This window comes from Elephas maximus, chromosome 2, assembly GCF_024166365.1.
Source record: "Elephas maximus indicus isolate mEleMax1 chromosome 2, mEleMax1 primary haplotype, whole genome shotgun sequence".
Lineage (NCBI taxonomy): Eukaryota > Metazoa > Chordata > Mammalia > Proboscidea > Elephantidae > Elephas > Elephas maximus.
In genome coordinates this window covers 41,942,410-41,970,368 of record NC_064820.1, presented here as the reverse complement: position 1 = coordinate 41,970,368, position 27,959 = coordinate 41,942,410, and the positions used below count along the sequence as shown (strand labels likewise).

General features: G+C 41.4%; 1 protein-coding gene across 1 annotated transcript in view; it reads right to left on the bottom strand.

Moving 5' to 3' along the window:
* The window catches only part of SLC1A3 (solute carrier family 1 member 3), a 100,215-nt gene extending 72,874 nt beyond the window's left edge, over positions 1-27,341 (bottom strand). Inside the window, exons 1-2 of the mRNA XM_049862470.1 lie at positions 27,237-27,341; positions 25,202-25,477 (exon numbers count right to left, since the gene is read on the bottom strand). Coding sequence (XP_049718427.1) covers positions 25,202-25,382 — 181 coding nt within the window. The 5' untranslated portion in view covers positions 25,383-25,477; positions 27,237-27,341. The remainder of the gene's footprint in view (positions 1-25,201; positions 25,478-27,236) is intronic.
* Between the last annotated feature and the right edge of the window lie 618 nt (positions 27,342-27,959).

Below are 27,959 nucleotides of genomic sequence, written 5' to 3'. Positions count from 1 at the left end.
AGTACACACAGGGAAACATCCTTCTGGTATTCTCTGCTTTCAGCCACCATCCATCTGACATCAGCAATGATATCCCTGGTTCCACATCCTCTTCTGAAACCGGCCTGAATTTCTGGCAGTTCCCTGTTGATATACTGCTGCAGCTGTTTTTCAATGATCTTCAGCAAAATTTTGCTTGCATGTGATATTAATGATATTGTTCTGTAATTTCCACATTCGGTTGGATCACCTTTCTTGGGAATAGGCATGAATATGGATGTCTTCCAGTCAGTTGGCCAGGAAGCTGGCTTCCACATTTCTTGGCATAGACAAGTGAGCACCTCCAGCGCTGCGTCCGTTGGTTGAAACATCTCAATTGATATTCCGTCAATTCCTGGAGCCTTGTTTTTTGCAAATGCCTTCAGAGCAGCTTAGACTTCTTCCTTTAGTGCCATTAATTCCTAATCATATGCTACCTCTTGAAATGGTTGAACATCGACTAATTCTTTCTGAGTGTCTTCCAACCTGGGGGGCTCATCTTCCAGCACTATATCAGTCAATGTTCTGCTGCTATTCATAAGGTTTTCACTGGCTAATGCTTTTCAGAAGTAGACTGCCGGGTCCTTCTTCCTAGTCTGTCTTAGTCTGGAAGCTCGGCTGAAACTTGTCCTCCATGGGTGACCCTGCTGGCATCTGAATACCAGTGGCATAGCTTCCAGCATCACAGCAACTTCCAGCATCACAGCAACACGCAAGCCCCCACAGTACAACAAACTGACAGACACATGGGGGAATTAGGAGCCTTAGATATTCCCAAATAGCAATTTAAGACCAGGCTTGGTTTTACAAGTTCATTTTAAGTTGATTATTACTGGAAATGCATTTACTTGTATACAACATTATTGCCAAGGGTGATTAGGATCTTGCCTAGTCCAAAAAACCTATTTAATTTATAATTTATAAATAATAGAATAGCTGATCTATGAATAATGCCCTCCTTGTTACCAGAAGCGAGGGACAAACCAGTGTAGATGAAGGAAGGGGTTATTTTTTCTAAATATGAGGTGCACTTGATTCCCTCTTCCAAAGCCTAACCTGTCCCAGCACGACTCTGCCCCCCTCTGTAGAACTACACCAGCTGTATCCAGAATCCTTCTCTCCCTGGGGGCTCCACGTACCTTCTCTCCTTTTCCCACTTCAAACCCCATGTTTACTTAGTGCAACCAACTTTCACCTAGGTGTTAGGAGGGAAAGCAATCTAGTTCATTGAATGAATGCTGGGCAATGTGTAAAGTTCTTTAACTGTCCCACTGTCCAGACAGATAACTCCGAGAGTAACAGCAAGATAGCCAAGTAACCAAAGTCTCAAGAGGTGGTAATATTTTTCTTCTGTCTCCTTCCAGTCAACAAGTCAATTTTGCTTGAGAGTGTAGTTCTACCTCAGTGGCTCTAGGCGTGTCTGTGTTTCAGTTTCTTACATTCTTCCTTGCAGAGCCCACATTTTCTAAACTCTTTTCTTTCCAGTGGGAACAGCAGAGAGGAGCCATCATTAGTTTATAAGGGATAGATGGAAGTCAAATGTTTTGAAGGGAAGAGTTATTTAGAGAGACCGATAATTGCAAATACATTAGTATGCTATCTCTGGGTTTACTAAATAAGCCATTTCTCACGGAAGAGGAGATTAGGTTGAGGAAGGAGAATATTATGGAGTCCTTATTATGGGTTAAGGAGCCCTGCCGGTGCAGTGGATAAGCACTCGATTCTAACCACAAGGTTGGCAGTTAAGAACCCACCAGCTGCTCCATGGGAGAAAGATGCAACAGTCTGTTCCCATAAAGATTTACAGCCTTGGAAACCCTATGGGGCAGTTCTACCCCATCCTATAGCATCACTATGAGTTGGAATTGGTTCAACGGCAATCAGTGTTTTTCGGATATTATAGATTAATGATAGTATTTAATCTTTACCACAACTTCATGAGGTAGATATTATTATGTTTATTTTAAAGAGGAATAAATTGAGGTTCAGAAGTTAGTTAACTTGCTCAACATTAGATCTAGTAAATTGACCTAGAGGATTCTAAATGAAGCCAAGTGTTCTTTCTACTACATTTATCTGCGACTCAAACACAAACACATCCTTGTAGCCTGAGTCTGAGGAGAGCTCTCAAATGTGACTGGCTCCTGAGTGTTCAGCATCTCTAGCCACTAGACTGTTTATGCCCTTGAGTAATAATCTTGAGCTGCTAAGCTCTCCCTGAGGCACCCAGCACATTCCGGAACTGTTCACAAGTCATCTTACTTGACAACTAAGACCCACTGCCATTGAGTCAATTCTGACTTATGGTGACCCTATAGGACAGAGTTGTTGTTGTTAGGTGCTGTCGAGTCAATTTTGACTCATAACAACCCTATGTACAACAGAACGAAACACCGCTGGGTCCTGTGCCATCCTCACAATCATTGTTATGTTTGAGCCCACTGTTGCAGCCACTGTGTCAATCCATCTCGTTGAGGGTCTCCCTCTTTTTTGCTGACCCTCTACTTTACAAAGCATGATGTCCTTTACCAGGGACTGGTCCCTCCTGATAACACGTCCGAAGTATGTGAGGAGTAGAACTGCCCCATAGAGTTTCCAAGGCTGTAAATCTTTATAGGAGAAGACTGCCACATCTTTCCCCTGAGAAGTGGCTCATGAGTTCAAACCACTGACCCTTCAGTTAGCAACTGAATGCTTTAACCACGAAGTCACCAGGGCTCCTCTTACTTGATGAGAACCTCAGAATATGGTTATTAGTACCAGGCCACTGTTCAAAATGGTTACACCGAATCCTTTGTTCTGAAATGACCTAACTAAACTTGTATAAGTTAATAATCAAACTAGCCTGACTTTTTCCCCTTTCAATAAACACATTTTAATCCTTGAAACCCATCAGTAACAAAGGTGGAACGCCATTAAATAAAAACATGCTTCAGGTTTCCCATTTTTAATAACAACAGCTAACAGTCATCGAGGGCTCAAAAAAAAAAAAACCAAATCCGTTGCTGTCGAGTTGATTCTAACTCATAGTGATCCTATAGAACAAAGTAGAACTGCCACATAGGGCTTCCAAGGGGCAGTTTGTGGATTCAGACTGCCAACTTTTTGATTAGCAGCCAAGCTCTTAACTAATGTGCCACCAGGGTTCCAAAAAAAAAAAAAAAAAAAACCCATTGCTATTGAGTTGATTCCGACTCATAGCAACCCTATAAGACAGAGTAGAACTGCCCCATAGGGTTTCCAAGGAGCAGCTGGTGGATTTGAAGCACGTGCAAATCCTCATAAGCTCACTGCCTCACAAACACCAACAAGGCCAGGACTCTTATTATCCGTGCTTTTCCAAATGAAGAACCACAGTCATTGAGAGTAGGTAAACTGCAAAAACCATACAGCTAGTAAAGGTTGGAGCCACACTAGGCATAGAGAGGGGTCAAGCTACTTGCCCAAGGTCATGGTGAATGGCTGACACGACCTTCACACCCAGGCTGTCCAGCTCCATCTCCAGGTCTCCCATTAGATTGCACTCAAGGCCTCTCAATAGCTAATGTAAAGCACCTAAGTTAGTACCCAATATTTTGTCACCTTTTCCTTCCATTTTGAATTAGGCTAACGAAGTCTAGAGCTTAACTTAGGGAAAAATATCATTTAATGAAGTCAACATTTAGCACTTCGTTTGTTGAATGAATAAACAAAAGAGATTTTTCTTCAAATCCAGCTGTCTGCTCCAGTGGCAACATTGGAGGTAAAGCCAGCTAACAGCATCAAATCAAAAGGAAATGCTTTGAATGAGGAGACTGCTGTTTTTGGTAAGTAGTTCAGGTTTCTGATTACATCCTAGCCCAGCAGTGAAAAAAGCCTTCCCTGAAGCACGTTCCCACAGCCTGATGGACAGACTTCTCAGAGTCCTCTTGACTCTGCCCTTCCGCTCAATTAGGGGTAGCAGGGCAAAGTCGTAGGAGCCCTGTTTTGCTTTGGTAAAGCAGCCCACTGCCTCTGCAGAACTGAGCTCCATTAGTGGGCATTGATTTGAAGCACATTGATTGATGACGGCCCCAGAGCTAATAAAAAGCTTTATGGGCACCAGATCCTTTATTATTGATTGCTCTGCAAAAATAAAAATCAAGAATAGCTTTCTGATTTCAGCAGAGCTGAAACAAACTCTGCAAAATTTGCACCTTGGTGACATAATGGATAAACACCACCAAAAAAACAAAATCAAGATTGCTAGCTAAGACCCCTTTAATCTGATAAAACTATTGAAAGAAAATATTTAAGGCTAAAAGAACGAGTCGCAGTTGGAAGTAAAATTTGGACCAAGTTACCCACTTAAACTGTGGATAAACTTTGAGGTTTGAAACAGTAAAAAATTTAATAAAGTTCCTATTCTATCTACTAACTGCCATGAACAGATTGGCAAACCAAAGCCTTCTAAAATTATTACTCAGCATGCAGACTTCTCCAGAAAAACAAGCGGTATCCCAAAGGAGCCCTGGTGGCACAATGTTAAACACTCAGCTGCTAACAGAAAGGCTGGAGGTTTAAACCCACCTAATGGCTCCAAGGGAGAAAGACCTGGCAATTTGTTCCTGTAAAGATTAAAAATTACAGCCAAGAAAACCCTATGGGTCAGTTCTACTCTCACATGCGGTCACTATAAGTTGGAATCGACTCGATGGCACCTAACAACAACAACAACCCAAAAGGAGCCCAGACATGCAAAAGGAATCTAAAAATAATAGTGGAGTTGACACTGAGAGAAAGGCCTCACATTCTGAGGTCAGTCAAAAGAAAGCTACCGAACGCTGCAGCTCATCTAAGATGAGCAACCAGCTCATACACTTCTAGTCCGCCAGAGGATAATCAAGCTACTACCCAGGACAAGCTAGGCCCGCAAATATTTAGCCAGGAAGGGGGTCATGCTGTCCACTTGAGGTATTCAAGGTAGCTAGAGGAAAACAGCACTATCTAATATTTTGGTTTTATGTGACAAAATGCTTCCTTTTCCAAAGTTAGGATCTATTCATTCATGTAGTGAAAAAAAGATCTAGCATTACTTTGTCTCAAGGTTACAACAATCTCATGTATAGTGTAATGTAATCATAAGAGCGACATACCGTTATCTTTGCCATATTCTGATATTTAAAAGCGAGTCACAGGTCCCACCCACACTCAAAAAGACAGCAGCATACGGTGGGTAGAGATCTAACATGCAAAGGTCTCTGACCTCCCCACCAAGCTGAGTCTAACGTACTATAGATAGACTTACAGAGAAGATGCTCAATAGATGTTCGGTAAATGAAGGATGTTGGGATTCTAGCTGGAGTCCTATCTTTAACTATTCAGGTGACCTTGTGTAAGTCCTATGCCTCAGTTTCCTTTTTAAAATGAAGAAGGCTCCAAGATTTAAATATCACTCTCCTTTTCACCTATGGAAACCCTGGTGTTGTAATGGTTAAGTGCTACAGCTGCTAACCAAAAGGTTGGCAGTTCAAATCCACCAGGTGCTCCTTGGAAACTGTACGGGGCAGTTCTACTCTGTCCTATAGAGTCACTAGGGGTTGGAATCGACTCGCCAGCAATGGGTTTTTTCGCTTATACAAGAGTCTTCTAACTGGTTTCCTTGCTTCTGCTCTCACCCCCTGTTGTGGACTGAATGACGTCCCCCCAGAATGTGTGTTGTAAATTCTAGCCTCTATGCCTGTGGAGCTGTGAGCCCTGGTGACACAGTGGTTAAAGTGATCGACTGCTAACTGAAAAGGTCAGTGGTTCAAAACCAGCGTCTCCACCGGAGAAAGATGTGGAAGGCTGCTTCCGTAGGGAGTTATAGCCTTGGCAACACTATGGGGTGGCTATGAGTTGGAATCGACCTGATGGGAGACTGTTTGGTTTGATTTATGCCTGTGGTGGAGCCCTCGTGGCGCAGTGGTTTAAGTGTTCAGCTGCTAAACAAAAGGTCATTGGTTCAAACATACCAGTAGCTCCTCAGGGGAAAGATGTGGCAGTCTGCTTCTGTAAAGATTACAGTCTTGGAAATCCTATAGGGCAATTCTACTCTGTCCTATAGGGTTGCTGAGAGTCAGAATTGGCTTGATGGCAATGGGTTTGGTTTTTTGGTTTTATGCCTGTAGTTATAATCCCATTTGAGAATGGGTTGTCTTTGTTAGGTTAATGAGGCAAGATTAGTGGAGGGTGTGTCTCGAGTCAAACTCTTTTGAGATATAAGACATTAAACAAGTAAAGGACAGAAGCAGAGATGCCAAGACATGGAGATCTCCAAGGAACCAGGAAACAGAAGCTGAAGAAACAAGGGTGTTCCTCCAAAGCCCACGGGGAAAGAAAGCCTTCCCATAGAGCCAGCGCTCTGAATTCAGACTTCCAGCCCCCTAAACTGTGAGAAAATAAATTTCTGTTTGTGGTGGTATTTCTGTTATAGCAGCACTAGATAACGAGGACGCCTCCCACAGCCTATTCCCGAAATTATACCCAGAGGGACCCTTTAAAACCTAAGTCAAAATGTCCTTGCTCTGCTCAAAACCCTCCACTGGCTCCCCAGCCCATGAAGAATAAAAGCCAAAGGCCATGCAATGGCCACATCTGGCCTGTTCCCCTGGTCCCACCAATCTTGGAACACACCTCTTGCTCTGCTCCCCTGGCTCACTCTGTTTCAATATTTGCCTCCTTGTTGTTCCTCCATGATCTACTGATCCCACTTTAGGGTCCTTGCCCAGGCTACTCCCTCTGCCTACGACTCTTCCCAGATATTCACAAGGTTCACCTCCTTTAAGACTTAATTCAAATGTCACCTTCTCAATGAAGCCTGCCCTGAACTCTTCCCCCTTAACCTGCTTTATTTGTTTCAGTTGTTCTCATCACCTTTTAAAATACAATATAATTTTCTAATTTATTATGTTTCTTGTTTATGGTTGTCTCCTCCTATTAAAATGTAGGTTCCATGAGATCAGGGGTTTTTGTCAATTTGGTTCACCAATATATATCAAGCCCCTAAAACAGTTCCTGGCACATAAAAAAAAAAAAAAAAAACAAACCAAATGCATTGCTGTCGAGTTGATTATGACTCCTAGTGACCCTATAGGACAGAGTAGAACTGCCCCATAGGGTTTCCAAGGAGTGGCTAGTGGATTCAAAATGCTGACCTTTTGGTTGGCAATCGAGCTCTTAACGAGACTCAATCCTGGAACACAGTAGGTGCTTAATATATTGTTGAATTAATACACAAACAGCATGATTTAATCTCTTGTAGATAACTAGTATCTACCTATGCCTGTGCCCCAGCTGGTGTTGAGCGTGCTTCCTGAGTGGAGGAATCTTCTTGCTTTCTGCCCCTCAGTAAATCTGATTCCCCACTGTACTCCATGAGCATAGTCACCTACTCCAGGGACACATCCTCTCTTCAAAACTGTGGGGCTTCTCTGTTCTGGTCTGTGAAACTATATCTTGATTGAATGACTATTTCTCATATGCTCAGGTTTCTACATTCAAAAACTAGGAGTGATAGCTCCTGGTCCCTAATTCTATCACGAGGTAGGTTTTGGGCATGAGGGAAGAGGAGGTGTGATGCTGTAGAAAGATTATGGACTGAGAGTCAGAGATGAAGGTTCTGGGCTCGATGTTGTTAGCTGCCACGGAGTTGGCCCTGATTCATGGCAACCCTATGCACAACAGAACCATGGTTAATTGTAGACTGGACCCTCATGATCCAGGGGGTTTTCACTGGCTGATTTTTAGAAGTATACTGCTAGGCCTTTCTTCCTAGTCCATCTTAGTCTGGAAACTCTGCTGAAACTTGTTCAGCATCACAGCAACATGCAAGCCTCGGCTGACAGGGTAGTGTCTGTACATGAGATGCAGTGGTTGGGAGTCAAACTTGGGTCTCCTGCATGGAAAGTGAGAATTCTACCACTGAGCCATCAATGGTCCCATTCTGGGCCTGATACTGCCAGGAATTTATGCTGGTAGATACTTTATTTGTATGATTTACGGTTCACATCAAGCCTACAGGATTTAACATCACCATTTCATCAATGAGACGACTAAGCCCTAGAAAGAATAAGGTATTTGTCCAAGGTTACATGGCAGTTGGTGATGTAGTAGAATGAGGCTTTATACTTAGATCTGCTTGTCTCCAGAGCCCATATCTTCAAATCACATAATCTCTTTGAGCCTTTTTTTTTTTTTTGCACAGTGAGAGAGATGGATTGGAACAGGGAGTACCTAAGATCCTCTTGAACTCTCCTAGTTTCAGCTAAATGTTCTGAGTCTAAAAGGGCCATGTAAGCCAAAAGCAACGAAGTCTCAGTGCTCTATGAATTCATCTTGTACCTTCCAATCAGTTCCAGACTCCTTGATAAAGCATTCAAGGACTCAAAAATGCTTTTCAACTTGGCCATTACAGTTATTGTGACAGATATGCAATAAATAACCCTGATTATATGAGAGATCGAATAAAAGTTTCCATTTCAGGACGTGGCCAGATTGTGGTACAATTTGGATGTCATACGCCTGTCTCAGGACAGCTTGACAAAATTGATGGACATAAAGCTCCATTTGCTTATTTTTACAAGGAGGACATGGCATAATGGTGAACCAAACTGTCCAAGGGGTCTGTCGGTCCAGACCTGGTCTTTTGTTTCAGCCCAAACTTCCAGGCATTTCCTGGTGAGAAGCGACTCTGTTTGAGGCTACCTCGGCCCTCCCCCCTCCCTTTTTCCCACATCCCTCAGAGATTTGGGCCCTGGCTTGGCTCCTTCTTTTGTCCTTTGGTATTTCCTGTCGCTGGAGGTGGGAAATACCTGCTCCAGCCTTATTCCACCAGTAGTGCCTAGATGAAGCAACCCTGGAAGAATGACCAAGTAAGTAGGGTACAAGCACAGATCCAAGGCCATAAGGCGTGTGACTCCGAATACAACTGCATCAGAAGAACTCTGGAGTTCTGTGAAGCCTGGTGCTGTCTCCCTAAAACTCTGCTAACGAGGGTTACAAGAAGTGGCCATTTGATTTACAAATACTAGTTTAGGTCTTTTAAATGCCCAATCCTCTGCCATTAAAAAAAACTTCCATTCTAAAAACAGCAACCCAAATCATCAGAACCTCGTTTTCTTTTCTTTAAAAAAAAAAATATATATATATATATATATATATATATAGACGAGTTAAAAAAAAATAGTGAGTATGAACTGGAAATGAAATATATTTTAAAATTTCCTATATTTTAAAATTGTGCCTTTTGCTTATATGCTCATGTACAGCAAGTGCACCCATTTCCATCTGCTGCCTCTTCAGTTCTTTCAGAGTTTCTGTTCTGCTGTCTTATACGTCTCTGTGCAGTACAAATACTAAAGCTTACCCCTATTTCCTGATTTTATGTTTTGCTCTAGAGTCTATCAGTCTTTTGCATACAGCTCTTCAGGTTATCAGCACTAGTATTCCAGGGAATTATTTAAGGACAGGTAGCAGTGTCCAAGACAGTACCTGAAAGAATCAGGGCTAGATTGGGAGCCAAAAGTCCTGGGTTCTATAGTCAGATTCCTGGCTATTTCTTATTTATAAGAGTCCTTGAAAAGTCACTCCATGTTCAGTTTCCAAACTTCTACTAAATTAGGAGTGAGATGGATAAAACCTCAAACCCTGTTCCGTCTCTATTATAGTTTGTTGTAAAGCCTGTATATGATAAGAAATGTGAAAGTCCTTCCAACAGTTCAATGTATTATAAAATAAAATCTTTGGGTGTCTTATCTGAATTAAATCCATGCTTATGAAGCAGAGAGGTGGAATGCCTGCATCTACTTGACTTGATCCCGAAACTGCATATTTTCAAGTCCATTGCTTTCCTAAGTTTATCTGTCTAGCCAGCCTACACCAACTGCAAGGTCCAATCATCTTTATACCTGGAAGGCAGCAGCATGGCTAACTCTTTTACAAATCCCATAATTTGGGAAAGTATATTAGTGCAACTTCTACAGGAGACAGCTTGGCAACATTTATTAAAATTTCACATGAATATACTGTTAGATTTAGTAATTTGACTCTTAGTCATATATCGTAAGGTAAATTATACCTGAGTAATGTAAGTTTTGTGTAAGATTATTCATACTATTTTTTTATGTCTAAAGGTTGGAAACAATCTAAATGTCCATCAGTAGACAACTGGTATACATAAATTATGAGGCATCCTTACATTGCAGCCCTAAGAGAGAATGAAGAGTCTCTCTATGTGCTAATAAGCAATGATATCTAAGGTGAATAAAGCAAGGTATACAGGAGACTATGTATACCATGGAGTCCCCGGGTGGTGCAAATGGTTAACGTGCTTGGCTGCTAACTGAAAGATTGGAGGTTCAAGTCCACCTCCTAGGCACCTTGAAAGAAAGACCTGGTAATCTATGTCCAAAAAAAATCAGCCATTGAAAACCCTATGGAGCACAGTTCTACCCTAACACACATGTGTCGCCATGAGTCAGGGTCAACTTGACAGCAACTAGTGTGTATACGATGCTATCATTTGGGTATGAAAGGGCAAAAAAATACCTATGTATTTATTTTCATACTTATAAAATAGTTCTAAGGGCACATAAGAAATTGATAACAAGATGAACTAAACTCCTGAAGGACGGGTGGTTGGAATACCTTTCATTTGATTTCCTTTTGATTTTGGACTGTGTATATCTATTTACTGCATTAGTAAAATTACAAACTAAATAAGTAAAAGAGAAAAACGTCCACAACTTTTTCTTTCTTACGGAATTCTATTGTACATCATTTCTGCTGATTGCTGAGATCTTCCTAAAAAGTCATTTTGGGTTGGGGCTGCTTTCTCCTCAGTCCTGCTTTCATCTGCTTCAACAACAGTTACTTAATCTAGACCACAGACAGGAAGGGAACTCACTAGTTGTGCTCAGATTTATACAGAGTGGATGCCTTTCAGACCAAATAGTTCTTTTTTTCTGGAGGCAAGGAAGTGAATCTGAAAATAAGAAATCTTGCACTCAATCATTATAAAATCATGTGCTGCTTTGACCAATTAGTCCTTGGAGTTACAAGTAGACCAAAGCTGAAAACTCACATTGTAAACCACTTGGCATAAGGCCTTGGTGGTTCAGTGGTAAAATTCTCACTTCCATGCGGGAGACCAGCTAATACACCACATGTGTAGCCACCACCCTTCTGTCACGGAGGGTTGTGTGTTGCTCTGATTCTGAACAGGTTTTGGCAGAGATTCCAGATGATGATGGAAGAGGAAGAAAGGTTTAATGATCTATCTATTTCTGAAAATCAGCCAATGAAAACCCTATGAATCACTGTGGTCTGATCCACAACCAATCATGGGAAATAGGCAGAAGCAGGCATCTTTTTGTTTCATTGTACACAGAGACCCCATGAGCTAGGGGGCAGACTTGACAGCAGCTAACAACAACAAAACCGCTCAGCAAAGGTAACAGGCTTTTTATCATCCCTCATAGTGTGTAAAGCATTGCAATAATTCATCATTTCTTCCATTTGCTTTAGCTATTCTATGTTCAAGAGCAAGTTTCAGAGTCTCTTCTGACATCCGTTTTGGTCTCTTCTTTTTTTTCTGTCTTTTTAATGAATGACCTTTTGCTTTCTTCATGTATGATATCCTTGATAACATCCCACAGCTCATCTGGTCTTCGATCATTAGTGTTCAATGTGTTAAATCTATTCTTGAGGGGGTCTCCAAATTCAGGTGGAATATACTCAGGGTCGTACTTAGGCTCTCATGGACTTGTTTTAATTTTCTTCAGCTTCAGCTTGAATTTGCATATGATGGTCTGTTCTGCAGTCAGCCCCTGGCCTTGTTCTGGCTGATGATATTGAGCTTCTCCATTGTCTCCTTCCACAGATGTAGTCGATTTGATTCCTGTGTAGTCCATTTGGCGAGGTCCATGTGTATAGTTGCTGTTATGTTGTCAAAAAAAGGTTATTTGTAATGAATAAGTCAATGGTCTTGCAAAATCCTATCACACCATCTCCAGCACGTTTCTATCACCAAGGCCGTATTTTCCAACTACTCATCCTTCTTCATTTCCAACTTTCGCATTCCAGTCACCAGTAATTATCAATGTATCTTGATTGCATGTTTGACAGACTGCAGAAGTTGGTAAAAATCTTCCATTACTTCCTCTTTGGCATTGGCGGTGGGTGTGTAAATTTGAATAATAATCTTATTAACTGGTCTTCCTTGTAGGCATATGGATATTCTCCTATCACTGACAGCGTTGTACTCCAGGAAAGACATTGAAACATTCTTTTTTGACAATGAGCATGATGCCGTTCCTCTTCAATCTGTCATTCCCTGCGTAGTAGACCATACGATTGTCCTATTCCAAATGGCCAATACCAGTCCATTTCTGCTCGCAAATGCTTAGAATATCTATCTTCAAGTGTTCTATTTCATTTTTGGCAACTTCTAATTTTCCTAAATTCATACTTTATACATTCCCTTAATGGTCATTTGCAGCTCTTTCTTCTCATTTTGAGTCATGCCACATCAGCAAATGAAGGTCGCGAAAGCTTAACTCCATCCACATCATTAAGGTTGACTCTAATTTGAGGTGACTCTTCCCCAGTTGTATTCTAAGTACTTTCGAACCTGAGAGGGTTATCTTCTGGCACTATATCAGACAATGTTCTACTGCTATTCATAAAGTTTTCATTGGTCAATTTTTTTAGAGGTAGATGACCAGGTCCTTCTTAGCCTGTCTGAAGACTAGCAGCTTCACTGAAAACTGTCCACTATTAGTGACCCTGATAGTATTTGAAATACTGGCATAGCTTCTAGCACTGTAGCAACACACAAACCACCACTGGCAGACCACTGGTGTGCATCAGGATTGTATCCTTTTACCATACCTATTCAATCTGTATGCTAAGAAAATAATCTGAGAAGCTGGACTATATGAAGAAGAACACTGTATCAGGATTGAAGGAAGACTCATTAACAACGTTTGAAATGCAGGTAACACAATATTGCTGGGTGAAAGTCAAAAGGGTTTGAAGCACTTACTAATGAAGTTCAAAGACAAAAGCCTTCAGTATGGATTACACCTCAGCATAAAGGAAACAAAAATCCTCACAACTGGACCAATAAGCAATATTATGATAATCAGAGAAAAGATTGAAGTTGTCAAGGATTTTATTTTAATCCACAATCAACACCCATGGAAGAAGCAGTCAAGAAACTAAATGCCGCATTGCATTGGGCAAATCTGCTGCAAAAGACATCTTTAAAGTGTTAAAAAGCAAAGATGTCACTTTGAGGACTAAGGTGCTCCTGACCCAAGCCATGGTATTTTCAACCGCCCCATATGCATGAAAAAGCTGGATGATGAATAAAGAAGACCAAAGAAGAATTGAAGCCTTTCAATTATGGTGTTGGCAAAGAATATTGAATATATCATGGACTGCCAGAAGAATGAACAAATCTGTCTTGGAAGAAGTACAGTCAGAAATGCTCCTTAGAAGTGAGGATGGTGAGACGTTGTCTCGTGTACTTTGGACATGTTATCAGGAGGGATCAGTTCCCAGAGAAGGACATCATCCTTGATAAAGTAAAGGGTCAGTCAAAAAAAGGAAGATGCTTAATGAGATGGATTGACACAGTGGTTGCAACAATGGGCTCAAGCACAGCAACCATTGTGAGGATGGTGCAGGATTGGCCAGTGTTTCATTTTGTTGTACATGGCGTTGCTATGAGTCAGAACCAACTCAATGGCATCTAACAACAACGTTGCAATACTAGAATTTACAAAGCTCCAGGAAGTTTATTGAATCTCAGATTTGTTTTAGATGAGTACTTTGTATGCTTTAAAAAACCCATCTCAGAAGACAAAAAATAAAAATATGTATTAAAAGAAGATCATGGCCAGTGGAGTATTACACAACAATAAAGAACAATGATAAATCTATGAAGCATAACATGGATGAATGTGGAGGACATTATGCTGAGTGAAATAAGTCGATCATAAAAAGACAAGTATTGTATGAGACCACTACTATAAAAACACACAAAAAAGGTTAACACACAAAAAGAAACAATCTTTGATGGTTACAAGGGAGGGGAGGGATAGGAATGGAAAAACACTAAATAAACAGTAGGTAAGTGGTAACTTTGGTGAAGGGTAAGACAGTACACAATACTGAGGAAACCAGCACAACTCGTCCAAGGCAAGGTCATGGAAGCTCCATAGACACATCCAAACTCCTTGAGGGACCTAATTGTTGGCCTGAGGGCTATGGGGATCATGGTCTCGGAGAACATCTAGCTCAACTGGCATAAGATAGTTTATAAAGAATGTTCTCCATTCTACTTTGCTGAGTAGCGTCTGGGGTCTTAAAAGCCTGTGAGCAACCATCTAAGATACTCCACTGGTCTCATCCCTATGGGAGCAAGGGAGAATGAAGAAAACTAAAGATACAAAAGAAAGATTAGTCTAAAGGACTAATGGACCACAACTACCAAGGCCTTCACCAGACTGAGTCCAGCACAACTAGATGGTGCCTGGCCACCACCACTGACTGTTCTGACAGGGATCACAAAAGAGGGTCCCAGACAGAGCTGGAGAAAAATGTAGAAGAAAATTCTAACTCATAAAAAAAGATCAGACTTACTGGCCTGACAGAGACTACAGAAACCCTGAGAGTATGGCCCCAGACACCCCTTTAGCTCAGTAATGAAGTCACTCCTGAGGTTCACCCTTCAGCCAAAGATTATTAGACAGGCCTGTAAAACTAAGTGAGACTAAAGGGGCACACCAGCCCAAGGACAAGGACTAGAAGGCGGGAGGGGACAGGAAAGCTGGTAATAAGGAACCCAAGGTCTAGAAGGGAGAGTGTTGACATGTCGGGGGGTTGTTAACCAATGTCATAAAGCAATATGTGTGCTGTTTAATGAGAAACTAGTTTGTTCTGTAAACCTTCAACTAAAGTACAGTTAAAAAAAAAAAGTGATGATGGCATTGATGATAGGCATTCTCCTAACAGACTCATAATTCACTTCTTGATGTCTTTATCTTCACATTCATCAACCAGCTAATACTGGCATGTGACCAGTGAAACACATGTGGCCCTGAGGGCTTTTTTTTTGTCTTACTTGCTTTAAAGGTGGAATTTCAAGTCATGCAATGCCTTTAAATCAGGTGCCATCTTTTCAGGATGAGAGCACAGCAATTGTCCATCCGTACTCTCATTAGGGATAAATGAGCCTCGTCTTACAAGGCTCTGAATACAAAATCTCTCACTATCACCCACTGTCTTCTCTCTAGCAGCAACAGTTGTTAGTGGCCTTGAGTCATTGTTGGAGAACTGGAGAAGTCTCTTTGGGAACAAGAAGAAAGAGTGCCTTCCCTGGAGACAGGAGCTCAGGCTTGAAATTCAAAACTTAGTGTGCCTTTCAACTCGATGCTCCTAAATTTACCTTCAAATCTCTGACATATAACAGAGGAAAAAAGGAGTGCCTTTCCCCCTCTTATCTTAAACCTTCATTCAGAGTATACCTTCCTTTACCTAATTTTGGGGTTTTCATTCTTGTCCTTTTTGGTTTCAAAACCACTTGAGCAAGTCTCTTGACTGGTGATAGAAATGTGAGGAGGCTTGTCTTGGGAATAAGCTCTGAGCAATTTTGAAAGCGCTGAAGCTTGACACAGAACTCTATAATTTTTATACATGGTGAATACAGTGGCTAACCTTTGAGCCCTGAAGTGCTCTGTGTGTTCCTCATCTGATAATGCAGAGTGACAATGATACAGCTGACCTAGCTGCAGCCCAAATACTTGATGAATGATAGCATCCTAAAAAAAAAAAAAAAAAAATCCTAGAGCTCCATAAATAGAAAGTACTCTACCACCTGGCATGTACAACTTGGAAAGGATGGTGCTTAAACTCTGGTTGCCTCTTCCAAACAGTGCAGGCTCTTCACAATCTTGTTTATTCAGGGCAGATTAATCAGTAAGCACAGTGTGCACTGGCTTACAGTATGCAAGGTACGCACGGGCTTAATTGTGCTTACTTACTAATGTGAGATTGTGCACTACAGATTAGTAAGTAAGCACAGTCAAGCCCATGTGTACATTGTTTATTGGGTAATCCATCCCAACAACAAATACAAAAGCAAAGGCCAACAGTTTTTTCCCCTCTGATTTATGAGAGACTGGGAGTCAGAATCGACTCCATGGCAACAAGTTGGAAGAAGACCGAAGAGGAAAAATAGCTCCTGCAAGAGGTATGCTCCACTGTGTCCTCAAACACTGGTTAGGAAACATTGATCATCAGACCGAAAACCAGATACTTAAGGGCCCTCTGGTGGTGCGTAGGTTAAGCACTCAGCTGCTAACCGAAAGGTAGGTGGTTAGAACCTCCCAGGTGCTCCGAGATGTGGCAGTCTGCTTCCGTACAGATTCACCGCATTGGAAGCCCTATGGGGCAGTTCTGCTCTGTCCTATTGGGTCTCTATGAGATGGATTTGACTCAACGGCAATGGGAGACCTCAAAGTGAGAGAAAGTGGCTGGTTGTTAGACTGGATAGACTTGCTAGAATGGGTGAGGAGATCATCAATATAGGAATTTTATAGCGTCATAGACTGGAAAGGTTAAGGAAACACCTGTGCCTCCCAGTCTACATATTCTGATGCTCTAGAAGACAAAACTAGACTAAAAATTATACAATTTTGGAGTTGGAAGCAGACATTAGTCCAAACTTACTTTGCTGAGGAGGAAATGTGAGGCCCAGGGATTTGTCCAAAATCACAAAGCATGTTAACTGATGGCAGAGCCAGGTCTGTAAACCAGGACCTGTAGACTGCCAGTGCTGTCTACGCTGCATTCCAGACATTTGTAGATACTAATCGGAAGGAGGATGAACTGGCCACGGGCTTACATTGCTACAGAGAGTGTAATGGGGAAGTGTTTTGTAAACTGTAATGCCACAAAAATGGAAAGTATTATTATTGCAAGTAATTGTTCTAAACACACCCACTTATTTGATACTTACTTGAAAAAGAAGCAAATTTGAAATTGCCTACTCAGTTTTCTCAACTATCATAATTAATGAGAAGAAAACAGAGCAAAATAAAATCTAGAGATAATCTGAGGACAAAATTAAACTTTCTGCTCCCTACCTCAAAGTTCTGAGTGGCACAAACAGTCAAGCACTTTACTAATGGTCGAAAGGTTGGCCGCTGGAACCCACCCAGAGGCACCTGTAAAGACAGACCTAATGGTCTGCTTCTGAAAGGCACAGGCTTGAAAACTCCATGGAGCAATTCTGCTCTGCACACATAGGGTTGCCATGAGTCAGAATCAACTCAACAGCAGCTAACCACTTACACCAAAATGCTGGAGGAAAGGAGTAGAAACCCAGGAGGCAGAGAACCCTCAGACTGGCCCGAGTGGCGCGAACAAAGAATGCACCATTGAGTGTATTAAAACATCTATTAAAAATACTTTCTCTGCGACTTCCCATTTGCCCTTGGAAACCCTGTTAGCATCATGGTTAAGAGCTACGACTGCTAACCAAAAGGTCAGCAGTTCGAATCCACCAGGCGCTCCTTGGAAACTATATGGGGCAGTTCTGCTCTGTCCTATAGGGTTGCTATGAGTTGGAATCAACTCGATGGCAATGAGTTTTGTTTTTTTTTTTCCCCATTTGCTGTCCATTGAATAGTCTGTAGTGTGATAATAGCTACTTGGGGATTACTTTCTGGTTTGGCTCAGGGGCCCAGGTAGGTAAAGGGACAGATAATGACGATATCGCTTACACTGAGGCTTTCATCTCTGCCTCTCAAAGCCCTTTGAAACTATTAAGTCTCTTCCTACAATTCTCTTCGCTCTCTTCTCAAACCAGGGAAACAGAAGCCACTTCTCTTAACCCCCAAAAGAGGTGACCGTCATCTTTCCCCTGCCTCACCCCTGGGTCTCTGGCAGGTCAGACTCATGAAGTCAGTGTTTACTACTTGGTGTGGGCTAGATGCCATAACAAAGATGTCATAGAAAAGTTGAGGTACATACAGTCTCTATGGACATTTGACCTGCTGAGAACTTAAGGAAATTATTTAAGGTTACAGGGCTTTAAGTGGCAGAACCTGGTATATAAACCTAGTAGAACTGTTAAATAAACCTATTTTGGACATGAAGAAATGGAGGTTGCTTTCAGAAATGGGACATAAACCCAGGTTGTCTGACTCCAGAACCCAGAGCTCTAATCCACTCTGTTGTATTGGCTATATTCCCGCAATAGGAGGTAGCTCCTGGGAATGTGATTGAGAAAGTGGGAGAGAGGGCCATGGGCACACACGTCAGGGATTTGTCATCCCTGGCCTTGACAAGTTTTCTGTATTTTTGCTTCTGGGGGGAAGAAGGTGAAACAGAAGAAAATCAGGCTCTAGTTCTTATACTCTATGCCTGGGTCGCTTCTCCAGAGTGCAGGGGCTGCAAATCCACTGCTTCCCAGCCTCAAAGGCCTAGCCCTCCCTTCCAATCCTCTGCCCTGGAACCTCTGCTGAGGGCACGACCAGGAGAGGGCCTGCCTCAGACACCACCCTTCCCCCATCTTCCGGAAGCTCACTCTCTTCTTTCCCATTTGCAGGACGTGTTAAAAGAATGATAAATCTGAACCCAGAAGTTCAGCCACCATTTTTTGGATTCCTGTTGTTCAACTTCCTTGGCCAGGGAGCCGTGGTGGCACAATGGTTAAGTGCTCCGCTGCTAACCCACCAGCAGCTCCACCGGAGAAGGACATGGTGAGCTGCTTCCCTAAAGATTACAGCCTAGAAAACTCTGTGGGGCAGTTCTACTGTCATATGGGGTCACTATGAGTTGAAAATGACTCAATGGCACCTAAAAAAACAACGACCTTTCAGGCAATGTCCCTCTGTCAGAAGGTTCTGTGAACTGAGATGATACTAGTACCGTGCTGTCAGATGGTGCCCACTCCACTAATAGTTGGCTAGTTTGGTCCCTCTACTACTCAGTTCAGTCCAGCAGCTGATAGTAAATCATATTGATTAACCTGTTGGTCTGAGCACTGACTCAGATAGATAGTGCAAATGTCTGAGGCATAGAATATCACGGTGTCATTTCTGAAATATGACTGCTTTCAGGCACATAGAATCGGGCCCTAGAATTAATACTGTCACTGAAGAGTAGCTTATGCAGTGGGATAACCTGATTCACTGATCATACCTCATTCAACGTACAAAGACAGTACCTGTCCTTATTCAGTCTGGAGGTCTTAGGGGTGCCTTCCAAATCTCTATCTGTTGTGAGGCCTCTTCCGCTGTATCTCCACGACAGCAGTATTCTGGCTTTCAAACACAGCATGTCCAAAACTGAACTTACTTTCACCACCTCAATCTTTGTCCTGTATTCTACTTTTGCTGGTGGTACCATCAGCCACTCAGTCACCTGAGCCAGAAACTGGGGCATCAGCCTACAGTCTGCCCTCTCTCAACCCTCGTATTTAATCAATTACCAAGCCTCCTGAGTGACCTTCTAAAGAGCTTCCAATTCTACCTCTCCTTTTCATCCCTACTGTTGATGTTTCAGTGCAGACTCTTAGCTAATTGCTGTAATAAAACTAGAATGGGTAGTCCCTGAGGGCATAAGTGTGGTGGATAAGACTATGAGCTCAGAGTCAGAATGGAGCCAGAATGAAGAATTTGAATCCTACTCGATATGCATCAGCCATATGGTAAGTATCTGAGCTTCAGTTTCTTCATCTGTAAAATGGGGATAATAAAATACTTCCCTTCCTGGGTTGTTATGATGATTCAATGAAGTTAACATACTTATAGCTCTTAAAACATTGCTTGGCACAAAATACACACTTTGTGTTATGCTATTATTGTTAGCAATTTATTCTTGATATAAGGATAGGTAAGGAAACTGAGGCTCAGAACTGTTAAATGCCTTCCTTAGGATCATCCAGTTACTAAATAATACAGCTGGCATATATGAATCCATAATGGCACACATAGGGCTCGCAGTGCAGCTGTTAGTAAGAACTTGGACCCTCCAAAGTACCACACACAGAAAGATGCCATGTTATATAGAACACTATGCATAGTATGGAAACCCTGGTGGCGTAGTGGCTGCTAACCATAACGGTCGGCTGTTTGAATCTGCCAGGTGCTCCTCAGAAACTCTACAGGGCAGTTCTACTCTGTCCTATAGGGTCGCTATGAGTCGGAATCGACTCGATGGCACTGGGTTTGGTTTGGTTTTTTTTTTTTTTTGGATGCGTAGTATGAGCTCATTTAAAAAAAATTTTTAGACTTAATTTGCAGACTTCTCTTTTACTACCTCTGAGCCTTGTATATCCTTTTGTCACCTTACTTTTCTTCTATCTCTCTCACTATATAACTTAAGGGCAGAAAATTCCCATTGGAAGCACAGGGCGAGGCACACAACACTTAGAATTTGTTAAAATGGTAACAGCATTGGATCTTAATAAAAAAAAATTAACTTATTTAGTGGAGAATAGATTATAATAGTAAATAACAAATAATGTAGAAAAAAATTCAAACTACAAAAGATTTTTCAGAGGAAAATAATATTCCTTCTATCCCATTCCTTAGACACCTGGCTACTATCCCAAGAAGCCATGGTGGCCAGTTCCTTTGATATTCTTTCAGAGATATTCTAGAATTGCATTGAATTTTAGTGAATTTAAATTTACTGCCGAAGGGTACAAGGTGACTGGGAAAAATGCTTTATAAAAACTTGGTTAGTACGTTTTCTTTCCTGAGAAATCACCAATTTTAAATCCATAAAAATGGCAACCTAAATGTTTTTTTTTTTTTTTTTTTTTGGTGGCAAGACCAACAGCAGAGAAAGATGCTAAGGTGTTCGTAAACTCCTCCAGGTAAAGCCACTGTCTCATGCCAAACAATTCTATTTACAGATTCCCAGCCCTTGAAGTTAATCTTTCTGACCCATTTCTTCATAATTCTGTGGCCTGAGATTTCATTTTTATTGTGCGATTCGTTCCCTGGACACGGAAAGAGTCTGTATTCTGTGACGTGATCATGACAAAGGTCTTTCTCTTTCTTTTGGCCAGATGTCTGAGGTCACCCTTACACAACTTACCACAGTATGAAAAGAGAAAGTGCTTCCTGGAGGAAGAAAGACAGTAACCACTTTTCTCCTCAGTGTGGTTTTTGTCTGACAGATGTCTGCAATTGCCCTGGAAGATACTCTCTTTAATAATGCACCCCCTTAAAGAGACTGAATGCTTGGTACTGCCTTTTCTCGGGTTGCTAACCTGTTCCTGTTACTTTTGTCATAGTACAGTACATTTAGACTTTGATGCTGCTTAAAAATGACATTAGAAATGGCTTTCTTAGAAAAGATATCAAATTGCACAAGTCTGTGTCTAATAGAGGAAGTGGTCCTAAAATATTTACAATTCCCTACTTTATTCTAAAGATGTAGATTCATATGTCTTTACCCCTCCCCATAATATTTTTCTAGTTCCATGTCCCTGTGTTAAATGGACACTCATTTTATTTCCAAAAGACAAAACAAAACAGACTAAATAAAGAATTCACCCCAATACATAGGTTTTTTTCCAGCCTTTTTTTACTAAGAGCAATCAAAAGCCAAGAATTTGAACTCTAATAGCAATAGTTCATCGCATCTCTTTTTTCAGGAAAATAACTATTTTTTCCCTTTGTTAGCATCTTTACCATTTTTCCTCTCTATGCTGTAGCAAGTAAATTAAGGAGTTGATGTCCAGACATGGTATCCCTAGTATTTTGGGGGGCTGATGTTGACATGCTGAGATAAGTTAAATAGAACCTTTGTTTCCACTGGGCCCTCCATGGGAGATGCACCAAAGACAGCTGACTGGCCTCTTCCTTTTCTCCTAAATCTGTTTGCTACTAAATTGTCTGTTTGCTATTCCAAGTCTTTGGTGTAGGCTCAGTGGTCTCCCTGACTGTCAATGAACTCTTTTTAGTTGTTTCTTTGTTAGTGCCTTCTTGTTGCTTCTCAGTTTCCACCAGTAAAGGGCATCCAGCCAGTTTATCTACCCCAGCTCAGCCAACTCTTACTGAAGTTTTCACAGATCTGAGGAAAAGCTTCATTGGGTTAAGAAAAGATTCCAGAACTCCTGGAGAAATTGGACTTTTAAATTCTGGCATTCTCTTCATTCTATTGGTGATGTCATTTCTCTGTAGTAATCACTTAGGAGCTTCCTTCTCCACCGCTCTGCTTTTCATGTTCAGGCTTCATTATTTTCCATTCCTCAATTCTGCAGTTGAAATCTTTCTGTTCTAGAAAGTGACCTCTCCTGGTGGTACCACTTTGAACAGGCTTTTCTGCAACTTTTTCCAATATACTGCATATTACTGAACTCTATTATTATATATCTGGGATTGAAAAATAAATAATTCATTGTATTTATTAAATGAATGCAAGGGATGTGGCTTAATCATTTGCAGGAGAATTATAAATTTTCTGCTGAGTTTAATTGTGTAAATCAGAGAGTAAAATGATAATGCTATGTGACTACATTTAGCACTGCTTGTTAATGGGTCTCCTCCAAGACAGCAGCATTTCTTCTCCTGGCACTTCTCACAAGATGGCAGCTAGTCAGCAGAGCAGAGAGACAGGGCGGCAGAGTAGTTAAGAGCATGGCCTCTGGTGCTAGACAGCCTGGGTTTGACTTCCAGCTCTAGCACTTACTAGCTGTGTGACTTTGAGCAAGTTGCTTGATCTCTCCAGGCTCTTTTCTGTAGTGTGAAGAAAAGCTTAGTAATGGTACCTACCCACTCATTTCATAGGCTTGTTGCAGACAAATTGAGCTAATACAGTGAAATCTGTGAGAGCCGGAACTCAGTGGGACTGCCTTGTTTTTCTGGGTCTTGCAAGCTTTCTGCCTTTGACAGGGTCCAGTCTTAACTATTTTTCTATCGCTGTCTATTAGTGGAAAATATTTGAGTTTCCTTCTCTCACAGGTTTCCACCTTTCACAGGTTTTGGCTTGTGCAGGTTTTACTATATATGCAAAACATCTAGAGAGGAGCTGGAAAAGTAAGACTATATAAATGCTTGCTATATTATTATTCAGCTATTGCTTGGGTTAACAGTGACTGACCGAAAGCAAAAAATGAGGTGAGTATATTACATTTTACATTGACTTCAAGGACAATGTCATAGCACTGAAATTCTCTGAGGAATATATTCAAACCCGGTGTCATGGATTGAATTATGTCCGCCTAAAAACATGTGTATCAATTGTGCTGGGCCATGATTCCCAGTATTGTGTAATTTTCCTTTATCTTGTAAATCTTGCCTCTGTGACGTTAATGAGAGAGGATGGGCAGCAGTTGTGTTGGTGAGACAGGACTCAGCCTACAAGTTTGGATTGTGTCTTGAGGCAATCTCTTGAGACATAAAAGAAAGAAGCAGGCAGAGAGATGGAGAACCTCGTACCACCAAGAAAGCAGTGCCAGGAGCACAGCGCATACTCTGGACCTGGGGTTCCTGCGCGAAGAAACTCCTAGTCTGTGGGAGGATTGATGAGAAGGCTGACAGAGAGAGGAAGCCTTCCCCTGGAGCTGACACCCTGAATTTGGACTTTTAGCCTACTTTACTGCGAGGAGATGTTTCTCTTTGTTAAAGCCATCCACTTGTGATATTTCTGTCATAGCAGCACTAGACGACTAAGACACCGGGGAACCTATTTAAGAAAAGCAATAACTTCTCTGGGTCAAACAGGACATTTTCTCTTTGAACATCTCTAAAATTAATGAATAGTCATTAATTACCAATAATTACTAAAAGGAGCCAAAGATGTTGAAATGGGAAATATTTGAAGTCTTGCGATGACCTGGAAACCCTGGTGGCGTAGTAGTTAAGTGCTACGGCTGCTAACCAAAAGGTCGGCAGTTCGAATCCACCAGGTGCTCCTTGGAAACTCTATGGGGCAGCTCTACTCTGTCCTACAGGGTCGCTATGAGTCGGAATCGACTCGATGGCAGTGGGTACGATGACCTATACTTTCCTGATATATTTCTATTTGTTTGCAACTTAAGAATCCTTTTTTTTCTTGGGAGGGGGTATAAAGTTATAATTATATTTCTATGCTACATGAAAATTTTATATTATATGTAATTATAAATCTTAATTTTTATTAAGTCACTACCTCTTTATAGTCAATAGAGATCCTGGCAAGCTCAAAGGTTGAGATTCAAGCTACATGAATGTCTTTTTAAGGCAAACTGGTAGAAATTTAAGTTAGAGCAGTTTTTACAAATGACATTGGCTTACATGTTCATCGACCTAAGGATTTCTGTATTGGTTTGGTCAAAAATTCAAAGTAAGCTGTTTTTTTCCAGCAATCTTTTAAAGTAGGATCAATGCCACCTGCACGTAATAAACTATAACTTCAGATACCAATAAACCAAACAAAATAATAATGTTTTATTAGTACAGATTGCTGTCAACAATGCTTCAAAAAGGGTACAGTTGTTAATGGCAGGCACTGAGATGCAATGAATGAAAGAGAACTGGGTCAACAATTTTTCCAATTCACCTTTCCAGTTACTGGGTGAGAGAGTAAAAACACTTAAAAGATTCAGCCTGTCTAAATGTTGATACTTGGCTTCGAGTCAGCACCAGTTAGAATTTAATTAATATTAGGTAATGTGCATAAATTCAGAATATATGAACAGAAACTTGTGTTCTATTTTTTAAATCTGTTCACCCCCCTCCAATAAAACTATAAAAGGCTTCTGCAGAGTATCTCATTTTGAGTGTACTAATTGTATAAGTTAGTTTTAAGTGAAAGTGACGTTGTATAATCACTACATTTTGACTACAGTCTATCCCACTTTCTTCTTGTTGATATTTAACTGCTCATGCCTAATGATTAAATTATCCTTTCTTTTGTCCTTAGATGAGATTGAAAAAACATTTATTTCCCTTCTCAACACAATCGATTTGCATAATGCCTAACGATGCTTCTTTCAGATTCCCACATTGACCACACATTGCTGCAAACATGCCAACAAACTGCCACTATTAAAAAAAAAAGAAAATCTGAATTCCCACAAATCAGTCCATCTGATAATGTTGGCAGGCAGCCAGATGGCCCACAGAAACAAGATACAGTTTTGTGATTTTTGGTTTTTTTTGATCCGATGACTTACCCACAATGACAGCAGTGACAGTCAGCAGCACAAAGGCGTTCCGAAACAGGTAATTTTTAACATCCTCCTTTGTGATGTTCTGCACTTTCTTCTTGGCCAAGAGTGTGCGTTTACGAACTCCTCGCTGCAACCTCTCCATCCGTCCCCCGATCTTGGGCTCTTCTCCATTGCTTTTAGTCATATTTTACTGCTCTGCAAGTGTCTCTTCTTTGCACTTCAGTGTGTCGGAATCACCCCCAGAAAGTCAAAGCTCCTCTTTGGTGTTAGAGCACACAACTAGAACAGGAGAGAAAGAGAGGAGCGTTACAGCCTAACCAAACCCAAACCAAACCCAGTGCCGTTGACTCAATTCCAACTCATAGCGACCCTATAGGACAGAGTAGAAATGCCCCATAGGGTTTCCAAGGAGCGCCTTGGCATATTCGAACTGCCGAACCTTTGGTTAGGAGCCATAGCATTTAACCACTACAGGGGTGAGAAATTCTCTCTGCTCCACACCAACGCAAGTTGCTGGTAAACTGCCTGATCTCAGCAGGAATCATGGACTGGAAGGTGGCAATGCCAGGTTTCAAGACTACAATGTGCTTGTTTTACTGGACCACGTGTGAGAAATGTACATAAATCCAGAATATATGAACAGAAACTTGTGTTCTATTTTATAAATTCATCCACCCCCCTCCAATAAAAAGGCTTCCCCAGAGCTGGGCCTGACTGAGTACCCCCTATGCTACCCCCAGAACCCAGCCTTGGACATGCAATGAATGTCCAATTGAACTACATGCACAGGAAGGGCTCAATAATTGCTTGATGGCTTGTTTTATATACACGGTGAAGGCATAACCATGTCAATAAAATGTATGATATTTGGCAGTTGAGGTCTTTCTATTATATAAAGTGTCTATTTTCTTAAGAAAAAGAAACCATGATAATATCAATTAATAAATATGATAAACACACATACACACAAGTGCCCTTAGGACATGGGAAATGTATTTATTTTACAGGATGATTTTTTTCATTTTTTCCACAAAATAAAGTGCTTTGGGTAAAAAAAAAAAACCGAACCCATTGCCATCGAGGCAATTCCGGCTCATAGCGACCCCAGAGTGCTTTGGGTACATCTGTAAATTATCAGAAATCATAATTCCTTTTCATTTTTTATTACAAATAGAAGTACAAAGTAGCATTTGTCTTCGTGACAAATATGCTGGAGTCGTCTGAGGACTCTACCACTAACTTCGAAGTATTTTAGAATTTTGGATTTCTAGAACAAATGAAACGAATCCAACTTTCATTCCTAACATTACAGCGCCTGGTTTTTAGTTTCTTTAAAGTGCTCTTTCAAATATATCCAAGCAAGTCTTTTTCCTTGGTGGAAATCAGCGGTCTGAAGGAGCCAGGGATTCCTCCAGCTGCTTTACAAGATTTCGAATCCACAGTCTCTCCCTTGATCAATCTGAGTGAAAATCAGGCGTGCCTGTGGACGTGTGTGTCTGGCAACGCCAGCAGCCAGCGTGTGCGTCCGTGGGGGGAGGTAACTGGAAACCCAGGGACTCCTCGGAAGCGTTTGGCAAATCCAAGTGTGGAAAAAAGGTCCCGTCTTAACTGTTTTGACTTTTAAGTAAAATTACAGGTTGGGGTCAGTTATAATAAGACCTCCAACTTGTTTAAGACTTCACACCAGATTAAAAGCTTAGCGAGATGTGAAGGACAGAAGGGAGAGATCAGATTTATGTGAATCTGTGATTTCCTTTACCAGTCACTTTTAAACAGATCAGCTCAGCCTTGATTCTTCTCGAAATTAACCACAATCTGCCTCCAATCCACCCTGAATTACTCAACCCCAGATTAAGAGAGGACCCGACATAACTCGACACCACATGCTGCCTACATTAAATTACTAACAGGGACTTTATCTACCAAAATGGCTAGCTTTTACTCTCGATAGTCCTCAGCTTGGGGAACAAAATAATACATTGGCAAAGAAATGGGAGGGGAAATTAAACCCAGCAGGAATACAGGACTCTACACTTACCTTTGCGGGTTTCGTAACGGGTGGAAGAAACCCCGGGCAAATGACAAGGTGAATTCCCCAGCAGGTACGACGGAGTTCCTAAACGCGCTGAGCGGCAGCCTGGCTCTGACAATATGCATGTGCTCGGAAACTGCAAGCTACTATCGAGGCTACTTAAGAAAAGGGGAGGAGTCTGTGCCGGGCCAAGGGGAGGGGGGAAATGAGAACACCACGGGAAAGGAGGGGGAGTCCCGAGGTTTCTGGAATATTGATTAATCTTGGCACGCTGCAAACATGCTTGCTGGCTTTGTTTTGCTCCTTAGACCACTTTCACGCTTAGTCAGTTCACTTTCATTAGAAATGCAAAAGCGGGTCCGGGAAGAATTGAAGAATAAAGCACACACAGACTCAGAAAAGCTGGAAGTCCTGATTAGAACGTTTCAAAGCAGACTTTTCTAAGGCTAACTTTAATGATTTCACTTTATTGCAGGTTTCCTCCCCTTAAAGAAACACGACAGCGTGTGCTCTTTTGCCTGGTTGTACGACTGTTACGAAAGAGTCCCTCTTTTTAGATCTGGGAAAATAACTGACATTTCTTGGGAAGACCCGGAACGCAATCAAGTACGGAGGGGGAAAAAAATGCTTACTCTAATTCTCTTAACTTTGCGTAAAGTTACTCAAAACACAAGATGAGACATGCCTCTATTTTAGCAATTTCAACTACATTGCAACAAATCTGATTGA